Below are 11461 nucleotides of genomic sequence, written 5' to 3' on the forward strand. Positions count from 1 at the left end.
GTGGTGACACAGTAAGCCTTCAGCCAGAGGTAAACAGACAAACAGCACCAAAAAGGAAAAATAAAACAAAAATCACTTTGGAGAACGATCCTTTATAACGTCCAAAGCGTGATGCCTAAATGTTTTCTGAATGTAAATTAAAGTGTTTTTTAACCAGTGAACTTTCCTCAAAGTCTTCTTGGGCTTAGTTTAAGTTTTTCAAAACCCATCAGAGCATGTTCCCAAATAACTGTCAGAAAAGGTTCCCTAAACATTTTCTGAAGGTAATTTAAATGTTTTCTTTGTTTGTTTTCTAAAAAGTTTTAGAGAGCCTTCAGCATAGCATCTATTTCTATTGTCATTTGTTCAATTGTAAATATGGTGAATTTTGTAAATATGTTGTGCTTGGTGTTTGACTGTCTCTAATTACACTGTTCATTTTGTACACTGTCAGAAAAAAGGGTACGGTTTGGGTGCATATGTAACGGAGTTAAGAGATAATGTGATCCCACTTGCCATATAAAACACACTACAAAACACGGGAACTGGGGTCTCCTATTGTAAGTAAAGGCAGCACCCCTGTGGTTTCGGGTCGTGCACCCCGGGGGGTAGCAGCAGTCGGACCTCGCTGCCTCCGGGGTAGGTGCATGAGTATGAGCTCTGTCTTTGTTTTATATTAGTTTCTTTCATTTTAATATTAAGGAGTGGTTTAAGTTGTATTTTGAATCATAAAGCTCCCGTACGGTCGAGCCTTTTTTTAAAAAAGTTGACGATATTTGTCTTTTATTTCTGTTTACAAATGGCTAAAGTTACACATGTTAGCTAACTTGCACTTTTTTTTCATTTTACTTCTTGCAGCCGTGTATGTGTGTGTATAAACGGCGAACTGGACTGACTGTGTGTTAAATCTCCATGCCAGGTCAGTCCAGATGAGAAATAAACGGCGAGCGTGCCAACGGTGAAAAAGTCTGCCTTGTCACTAAATACACAACGCAAGAGGAGTACAAGGACCGCTACACATACATGTTCTTTAAGGTACAACTGCTGTTGATGTACCGTCAAAAGGTCATAGTTCAACCATAAAGTACTATCATGTACCTTCTCTGATAGTTCCAAACTGAGAACAGGTCCATGTCTGTACCAGTTTTAAATGTTTAGGGATACTATTACAATGTCAGTCTGTGACCAAAATGTTGTTGGGAGATGGGATGGTCATTGTGCAGTTAAGTTAGTGTAGTGTATCCGTCACTTTCCTAAGGACTACAAACCCCTTGATGTCTTGCTACTCAAGACATCAAATCCTGCATTAAGGCAAATCAAGTGATGATCTCCCAGCTGTTTATACTGCTGTTTTTTGTACTTTAACATTTGGATGAAGTACTTTCACTTGTATGGAGCACTTTAATATTGTGGTATTGCTACTTTAAAAGGATGTGGACATTTGTCCAGTTCTGCTCCTGTCAGGTATCATTACAGTGACAGGCTGCATGCGCCATCCGCCAACATGAGGCTGAACCATCACTGTTGACATCCAATCAGCGGCGGGCTGATGGGATTGGATGAACAGCGTTTTTCCTCTCGCACCCCTGGATACCTGAAGCTAACCCAGATCTGCGTTATCACTGCAGGCCTGCAGCTGTTCCCGTGAGCCGGTGATGGAAAACTTCCGTTGCTTTGCAAACCGCTTCTCCGACTACAGCGGCGCGCTGCTGCCGGGCCAGAGCGCGCAGGCCGTGGTGCCAGCCGTCATCGCCACCGTGGACAAAATCCTAAAAAAGGTTCCCATCGACATCAGCGACTGCGATGGAGGGCTGTACGACGGGCCGGCCGGTGTGGCGTACATGCTGTATCATGTGAGCGAGTGTCCGCTGTTCTCCGAGCAGCGGGACGGCTACCTGAAGACGGCCAAGCAGATCATCGACGTGTCGGTCAGATATGTGGATGCGGAGCCGGACACAAACATGCGCGCCGCCTTCCTGCTCGGCGGGGCGGGCATCTACGCGGTGGCCGCAATGATCTATAAATCCCTGGGTTTGGCTGATTTCGTTAAGCCGCTGACCAAATTTCGTAACCTGTGGGAGGTGTGCGCGCCCATCAATTTTCTGGAGTGCGGCTCGGATGAGCTGTTCGTGGGGAGGGCTGGGTACCTGTGCGCCGCCCTGGTCCTCAAACAGAAGCTGGGAATAGAGGTGAGAGACACAAGAGGGCTGTTTCACCTTCAGGGCACAGGACTGTAACCTGTCATACAAACACGAGACAACAAGCAGCTCTTATTAATGTCTATTGGTGATGTAGAGAGTCCTAATGTTTGTAAAACACTGATGTAAAAGGGCTGCAACTCCTGATTATGCTTTTCAATCTATAATGCTTTGATTATTTTATAGCCTACATTATTCATTGTGATTGTCAGAAAATGATGTCACTGGGTCATCACATCCTCTGTTGTTAACTGCTAATAGTCACAAGATGATAGAAGGAAAAACAAAATGTGTAAAGGTGCAATAATTTCTATTTTCTGACTGTTTTCTCTAATCACTTCATTGTTTTTCCAATGAAATCACTGTTCCCCTGAGCCCAGCAGTCCAAAATAGAGCCAGACTCATCATGAATGAACAAAATCAAAAAGCATCAAGGGAAATATATTAAGGACAGAAAGTTAATCTGAGTCATAGATTTTGGTACATATCCATGTGGGAATATGGATTTATTTTGTATGGGTTTTTTTTAAATTAATTGTTTTGCTTTTTTTTTGGTTGTTTTTTTTAATGCATACATATTTTCATGTAATTTTTAATGTAACAACTATTATTATTCTATTCAGTGATATATATACAGTATATATATAGAAATGTAAAGTTTCAGTATGGCTGCTACATAATGATTGGAAAATGCCAATTTGCCAAAAAATTTTTCTGGCAAATGGGTCGGTATATGTCAACTGATAAATTACATGTTGTCCAATGTTTTTTAACGGTCAAATATCAGTACAAAAAATCCAATACTAGTCAGGCAATGATTGAAAAACTCAAAGGTATTGAACTTTTAATTATATAAAACAGTGAAACTCATTCCCAGCCAATATTTAATGTTTATTCTTGATAAATAACAGTTAATTGCTTATCATATTGTTGATGAACAATTTGTGTCTTCATAATCAGGACTGTACCTCTGAGATGAGTTGTAAAACAAACAAACATGATGATATAATGGGTTTACTTGTAATTTTTCAGTCATTTTCATAACTATAAATGGATGAGTGAGTCTTTTTGTTTATGTCTTATGTCTGTATTTCCAGTCATGAAGCACTTGACGAACAATTCTCTTTTATTTTGCAGATTCTGAGCAAGGATCAAATCAAATCGATCTGTCAGGCCATCATTGAGTCAGGAAAACAATATGCCAGGAGGAAGAGAAAGCCGTTCCCCCTCATGTACTCGTACTATGGAACAGAGTATCTTGGTAAGAAAAACAGCTTTGAGTTAAAGTTAATTCACCTATACAAATGTTTTCAGTGTCTGCCCTTTTTAAAATCTTCTTTATCTTCTTTTGTAAGTGTGAATTACCTTTTAGAAATTCAGATTTTAGTTTGCTGTCGTCTGACTGAAGGATGACTTTCTGTCTGTTACACAGTGCCGATATGCAGGCACAGGCTTTAGATGTGTTAATGTGTGTCCAGCTAACTTTCCTTTTCTTGACTGCATCGGATGAAGACGGCCATCAGGGTCAGAGATCCTCAGTAACTTTCACATCAACACAGAGTTCATAGTAAGCATAGCCTCGCTGGCCACTTCTGCATGGATACAACCAGAACTTTGAGGGTGATGAGGAGGAGAAAATAAATAACAATTTTAAACTACAAGTATCTGGATGTGTCGTGAACGCACCTGTTAAAGGTGCTGCATGTGTTGCTTGTTCTGAAAGATTTACTCAGAGAGGGGTTCCTTTTTTGATTTGCTGCAGATAAAAAAGAGAATTCACAGAGATGTGTTTTGCCTGCATGTGTGCAGCATTTTTAGGAAGACACGGAGAAGCATCCAAGTGATTTTTGTCCATATTTGAGGATTCTGCACCTCACGGTTTACGTCCAATCCCAGCGTTCAGTGCAGGAAGAAGTGTTCCTGTAGTGAGGAGGATTGTGAAGGTGTTGGTGTTGGGGTGGTGGATGGGTCTGGCACATGTAACTGTCATGCAGAAAAGCCAGACTTGCAGTATAATACAGAAATTGTGAAAGAGTTTGTAAGCGGATGTTTTAATATAGTTTTGCCTTTGTTAAATGTTGCCCCCTTTACTCCAATTCATAACCCTTCTTCAGTCTGATCGGACTTGGAAAACCAATAACGGTCGACCCTCATTTTGAATGATACCTGCTGGTATGGAGAGTTATTTCCTCTCACAGAGGCAAAACGTTGGTGCTAGTTGGCTGTACAGACATGGCTCATGTCTGTACAGTGAGTATACAGTTATCACCATCGTCAGCCTAGCATGCTGTGTGATGAAACTTTAGATAACAAGAATCTTAAAAACACTGGGATTGGACGTAATAAATATTCATCTTGAACAAAATTTGTGGGTTTGCAGAATTGTCTAATATCGACTTTTTTGTTCGGAGGATTGCAAGACTAAAAGATTGACTTTATTTTCTTGACTTTACTCGTGTACGTGACTTGATCACTCTCTGGGATTAGATCCATAAGTAGTCTTTGAAACCTCCAGATTACTGCACCAAAGCATGTTTTTTTTTTTAAATTGAACTATTTCTAAAAACCGTGAAGCTTAATTACTCTACATTTCCTAATAGTTTGAGTCTTATTTCAACCATTTAATATACAGCATATACTCCTGGTTCAGCATGTATCTTCTGGTCGAGCAGACAGAGATCTCTGGTCTTAAAGGGTTCTTAAATGGGACAGCAATTGTGCAGCTGCTTATGTACTTGACAGGAGCTCAATTCTTCTGGGAATCATTAGGATTTTGACCTCTTTAATGCTGCAAAAATGCTCCATTTCCTGTCAAACACAACTGTCAAGTATGTACAGTGGGCTTTAGATCAGATGATGAGAAGCAAAAAGCACCAAAAACACGTTCTCCAGTAGTCCTTTGTGTCTGTCTGTGTGCCTGGCATGGTGCCTCCCTGCATGCGTGGGTGCATGTGTGTCCCTCGTCCATCCTGTCAGGCGCAGCCCACGGCCTCTCGTCAGTGCTGCAGATGCTGCTGAGCTACCAGGACGTGCTCAGCGCGGCAGAGAGGGACCTGGTGTGGCAGAGCGTCGATTTCCTCATGAACCAGGAGCAGAACTGTAACTGGCCTGCCGAGCTGGGCGCCATCATCCAGAGAGAGAACGAGCTGGTGCACTGGTGCCATGGAGCCCCAGGTACACTCAGTGCTGCACACATGACTGCACAGGTGTCCATACATGGCTTCTTAGTTGTTGTTTCTACTGTTAAATTCATGTCTCCATCCTCTCACGCAGGTGTGGCGTATCTTTTTGCTAAAGCGTACCTGATCCATAAGAAGCCTCAGTATCTGGACACGTGTATCCGCAGCGCAGAGCTTGTGTGGCAGAAGGGTCTGCTGAAGAAGGGGCCTGGGATTTGTCATGGAGTTGCAGGCAGCGCTTACGTCTTCCTCCTGCTGTATCGGCTGACGGGCAACTCGAAGTACATGTACCGCGCTCAGAGGCAAGAAATCTCTCCTACTGTGTCCCACAGGGCTGTAGTCTGGACTTTAGAGCACTGAGGTCATGAGTTCAAGCTCCAACAGTGAAACTCAAGTTTAAATGTGTAACACCCACATTTAGGTTTTAGCTTCGTGGCTCAAGGGATTGCAGCAGGGACTTTCAGTCTACAAGGGACAAGGCCGATTTTTTTGTAATCTTTTAAATGATAAACAACGTTTAACATGCCAGATCAACCACTTTGGTCCAGACTGTAATATCTCAACTTTTGTTGGATGGATTCCCATGAAAGTTTGTACAAATATTCATGGATGAATCTGTTTGTCTTTTGTGAACCTTTGACTTTCCTCCTGCGCCACCAGCAGCTTGACGTTTCTGGTTTATAATATGCAGTTCACAGACATGTTGGCTTTACACGTTCCTTCAAACCACGAATATGTTACATTTGCAATTTTGGAGGGGGATGGGAAAAGGATGGCATGTCACCTTGGCGAGAAAGCTGCCAAGCTGCAGACTACTGTTTTAGACTGACAAACAGTATGGCTGGTGGTGTTGTAGTGAGTTAATGCTCTGTTTCCATTGGCTATTTGGGCTCCAGTAGTGGGTGTTTTGTAGCAACCCATTGGTGGAGATAGTGCCTTGAAAAGCAGTTGTTTTTACCAAGACATTGCAGCTTTTCCTGCCCATATAAAACATAAAAGTGGTTCAAAGAAACGTTTAAAGCCAACATTTTTTCTTGCAGTTGGGTTGGAATATCGCTATCGTCAGGTCAATATTTTAATTTATCCCATATTTTGATGTCCAGTACTTAGTTTTATGATGCAAAACTAATAATATTTGTGCTGTTCATTAATGTCTCTTCACTGTTCCTTCTCCCCAAAGGTTTGCAGAGTTCCTCTTCACTGAGGAGTTTAAGTCAGGCTCCCACTCAGTGACGAGTGTCTGCAGTCTGTTTGAAGGCCTGTCGGGGACTGTTTGTTTCCTGGTCGACCTCCTGCAGCCGGACCAGTCGGAGTTCCCTCTGTTTAGTGTCTTTGTGTGAAGGGACCGTGCCTCACCGCTATTCACCTACCTGAACAGACACCACTCCTTCCCTCTGATCCCTCAAGGGCTGGGTTGGCAGAAGCATAAAGAAGCTAGATTTAAACTGTGATCAGAGTGGGAGTGGAGGGACGGATGGTATTTGTTTGGGATTTAGAAAATCACGTTTAAGTAACAGCTGAAAAATGGTCTTGTTTTGTGTCTGTGCTAAAAGTGGATGATCAGCTTCCAGGCTTTAACAGATTAACACCACCTACTGTAACATTACTCTTTTCAACATTGTAGGCTATGACTGAAGCAGGAGTTTTGAAACTGTGAAGCTAAGATACTGCGTTAAACATACAGGGAGTGAGAAAACTCTGGTTTATGGAGCACAAAATTGTTGCAAGTTGCAGCGCCAGTACAGGGTGAGATTTTCTTTTGCACTGTTCACCAACAAGAACACGCTCGATGTTTGGTAGGAAAATTGTTTAATTGGATAAATGGAGGATCAGGGATGATGGGGACAGGGTCGAGTTCGATGGCATGACGGGGGTTGAGAGTAAGGATGAGAAGGGAATTAATTAGACCTGAAGATTATCAGCGTCTTGAATGATGGGATGATGGGGATGGGATTGAGTTTGTGATGATGGATGTTTCGTATGGAGACGTGGAGAGGCTGGAGCATGTATGAACCTGGGGGTCAAGACTCAGAGTGTGCGACACGTCTCAATCAGCTCTGTGCTGCGTAGTCCCCCCAGGGTTCACAGCCAGGAACATCTGATGTGAGGCAACAGGGTTGGTGGCCGGTCCACCTGCAGCCCTGCTGAGAAAAAAAAGAGGAGAGGAACAGGCTTTTGGGGGGAGGGGTCATGAGATCTGAGACTAACATGGAGAAGGGGTTATACTGCATTCCATTCAGAGTCAGAAATCGGAATTTCCAAGTTGAAATTTTTGACCTCCGACAAGCGTTCAGGTGCACAACTCCAAACGTAAAGAAAAAACATGACAGACAGCGACAAACTGGTGTTTCCGTGTCTAGTCCATGGACAATTGCACCGTAATTGGGGTTGCCTCCTTATATTCTAATAATATATTAATATTCATTACTAACATTAATACAACATAAAAACATACTAATAAATACTAGTATAATTATACTAAATACTTTACTCTTCAGGTTTTAATATTTGATAGCAGATGTATTTTTTGTAATTAAATAAATGCAAATATACTTTACTTTGCCTTTTAGTTGATGTCTTACCATTTACAGTGTGCACCTCGGTGGCCTCCATGGATGCTGCTGTTGTTGTGTGACAAGTGGACTGCTGAAGTCGGGGTACATGGATTTGCCCCGAGTTCACAAGTAGGAAGTCCGACTTTGAGTGGCGTTCTATTGTACTTTTTCTAGATTGACTCTTAAATGACTTTGAATGGAGCGCAGCATTAGACCCACACGTCACAGCAGGTGATTGAATTGATGAGGCACAGGTGGTTAACCTAACGAGGTGCAGATGATTTCAGTCAGTGGGAAAGAGAGGCGTGGTCTTGTTCCTGAACCTCACTTATAGTATTTACATTTGTTGTTTCTCCTTAAAGATATATCCTTAAAGAAAAGGATGTAATTGATCACGTAAGATGTGCAGCTTCTCAGCCTCATAAATGAGTCTTCATCAACAATGACTGCAGACTGGAGGGAAAATGGAAAGATCAAGGACTTCAGCATCAGTATTTCATAATTGAAATAGATAATGGAGGTGAAGCAAGTCTGCAAAACGTCACAAAAATAAAGCAAAGGCAAGCATTTTTTTTAAACTACATGGTCTCTTTCCCAGGGCACCAAAGACTGCTGTTTGGTCAGTGGCCCTCGGCATCCAAAACAGACCTACAACACACCCTTAAGAGCCTGTGAAGACCTGGTATAAGGATGTGTTTTGGTGATCTGAATGCAAGTGGACAGCCAAGACATTTATGCTTATCATGTGTCTCCAGCCTCCACTTATGTTCAGATTTTGTGACTAACGGTTATCCCGTCCACACATTTGCTAGCTGCTCTGTAGCATGCTTGCTACTGATGTTAGCAGTTGTGTCACACTGTACAATCTTACAATAATCTTGGAAACCGATTTCCTTGAAAAATGTAAGTGCATATAACAGTAAATCTTAATTTATTTGCGCCCCAGACCACCTCAGCAAGTTGTGATGTGGAAAACTATCTTGTTGGCCGTTTAGACCCAAATTCAGGGCTATCCAGTTGTGATCAGATCACCTGAGATACATGTTGATGCCAGCTCTAAACGGGATGGTAGCATCTGACACAACAGGATTTTTGTTTTGATTTCCTACCCTCGGTTAGGGGAACTAATATAGGAAACACTCCTGTAGGTTGTATTAGAGGGTTGGCACAAATGACCTATGTAGGCATTATGGTTGGAGGGGTAGTTACAACCATGACAGTAAAAATAAATCAAATCACAACCAAAAAAATAATATGAGAAAAGCTGGTGTCACATAATGCCTTTAAACATTTTTCTATCACATCACCAGCTCAGCATCACATATCACAGACCTTAATGTCTTTAAGATAGGCCTGCGCAAATTCTCAAATTATTGTTTTCACGACCTTTAATGCTAAATATAAGAAGGGGATTTTGATACTGATCTTAGAAAGTCATCAGTTGGGTAGTGGGGGACAACCAACCGATGATGATGGAAACAACTGTAGATTAATGTCCTTTTCGTCTCACTTTGTTTGAGCTGTGCAGTTACTTGCAATAAACTGTGTTAGTTATGGGGATCTTTCTAATGTTCAATATGTTGGGATTTTTAGTTTGTTAGACTGCAGCTTTGTGATACTGTAAAGTTGTTGCTGTGAGGATTTAATTTTATTTCCAATGCAATCTGTTCAAGATGCTCCTCAGTTGTGTAGATTAGAGCAGACGGAGGATTTCTTTACATAAATGTGATGATGAGGCCTTAAAAATAAATTTCTAGCATTTGGATATGATCACATTTCTCAGAGTAAAAAGTTGAAAATGCTGGAAACTGAAAAAAAAAAATGCTTTGGGAAGCGTTTTTCGACATCATCATGGCTCCTGCTGGTGAAAGTGGCTGTGAATAATAGCAAACCAAAGTAGTTTCCTGAAGCTAACTGAGCATGTGGTGAACATTTATACACTGTGTGTGTGTGTGTGTGTGTGAGTGTGTGTGTGTGTGTGCGCTGTTTTTGCATTTGCGATCCGAGCTGTCCACAACAAAGTAAAGGATTATTGTCAGTAATAAAGTGTCCAGATGAAAACAATTTAAGGGCTTATTGTTTTCTTAAAATGTTATATCATCTTTAACTGCCCTCACAGCCCGACGTAATGACAAATGATGACAGAAAGATTTATATGAAAACAGCTTAGAACATAAATCAGTGCTTCTCCAACAGAGCTCTCACATCACTGTATTCTATTGTGGTTTTAGTGTTTTATTGCTTTTCTAGAGAAGTATTTAATTTCCAAGTTGACACTGCAAAAATACAAAAATATCCCACCAGTGCAATCAACTCAGATTTAAAGCACATGTTGTCTTTGGTGAAGAAAGAACAAATGTGCAGTATATCTAGCAGAATTACTGGGTCTAAGACAGGAGGGAAAAGGCTGATAATGAAGGGAAAACGTCATTTTATTATCACATATTATATATAGAACCAAGACATCCCTACTATTATAATAAATGAATAAAGATGACCAAACATTAAAGGGACAATTCACCCCAAATCAAAGCTACTTTCCTTTTACTTGTAGCGCTATTTATCAATCTTGATTGTGTTGGAGATGTCGACTGTAGAGATGTCTGCCTTCTCTTGCAATGTCTCTCTCCAGGAATCATGATCCTGTTACTCAAGATAATCCACAGACCTTGTTGTGAGCAGGTTGATGTTGGAACTATTTTCTTTTTACCAAAATACACCTGCAGAAGGAGGCATACATTTACCGCTTGCTCACCTATTAGATGCACGCTTCCTCCATCTGTGCAGTGATACAGCTGCCGGGCTCAGTTCAGCTGACAGAATAGTTCCTACATGAAACTGCTCACAAGGTCTGTGGATTATCTTGTGTAACTGGGTCATGATTTGTGCAAAGAGACATTGCTGTTGAGTTTTTGCAAATGTATTGGGTTTTTTTTGCACTTGGCAACACACACAAACACAATTTAGAATGATAAGTAACACCACAAGTAAGAGGAAAATGTGTTTTTGGGATGAACTGTCCCTTTAAAGCAGCAAAAGAACATTAAACATATGAAGCAAATATGATAATAGAACAGTCTAAGTATAAAAAAAAACTAGGCTGCACACACACACACACACACACACACACACACACACACACACACACACACACACACACCCTCACCTTATTAAATTACATTAAATATTAGACAAAAAACCCACAAATGTGATTTTTTTTTAATTAAAGGAATGATGATGATAATGATAATAATGATAATAATAATAATACATTGCTTTACAGACATAACCGTGACTACGCAATTCAATTACAAGATTAGAATAAATTTAAAGTACTTAAAAATGGAAACAAAGACAGTAGACAATGAATACAAATGCAAAGGTCAAAGGCCAAAATTATCACCTTTTCATAAATGCTAAGGCAAATTATTGTATGTACAGAGTTCTTAATTACCAGACTCATTTAGTTTTTTTTAAAATTCAATAATTAATGATCAAATTGCTTCGGATGACATTTACCAAATCATTTAACCAAATAATTTTTCTGGTC

At 40.8% G+C, this 11461-nt stretch overlaps 1 protein-coding gene across 1 annotated transcript; it reads left to right on the forward strand.

Moving 5' to 3' along the window:
* Positions 1–1586: 1586 nt before the first annotated feature.
* On the forward strand, positions 1587–6711 carry LOC121949282 (lanC-like protein 3). The gene is made up of 5 exons (XM_042494928.1): positions 1587–2168; positions 3315–3438; positions 5154–5351; positions 5451–5658; positions 6537–6711. Exons 1-5 carry the CDS (start codon positions 1635–1637, stop codon positions 6694–6696), a joined length of 1224 nt encoding a protein of 407 aa, XP_042350862.1. The 5' UTR covers positions 1587–1634; the 3' UTR covers positions 6697–6711.
* The last annotated feature ends 4750 nt before the right edge of the window (positions 6712–11461 follow it).

This window comes from Plectropomus leopardus, chromosome 10, assembly GCF_008729295.1.
Source record: "Plectropomus leopardus isolate mb chromosome 10, YSFRI_Pleo_2.0, whole genome shotgun sequence".
Lineage (NCBI taxonomy): Eukaryota > Metazoa > Chordata > Actinopteri > Perciformes > Serranidae > Plectropomus > Plectropomus leopardus.

Coding starts and splice junctions, on each gene's coding strand:
- LOC121949282 (XM_042494928.1), top strand. CDS start 1,635: ATGGAAAACTTCCGTTGCTTTGCAAACCGCTTCTCCGACTACAGCGGC. Junction 2,169..3,314: donor AACAGAAGCTGGGAATAGAG/GTGAGAGACACA, acceptor TTTATTTTGCAG/ATTCTGAGCAAGGATCAAAT. Junction 5,352..5,450: donor CTGGTGCCATGGAGCCCCAG/GTACACTCAGTG, acceptor CCTCTCACGCAG/GTGTGGCGTATCTTTTTGCT.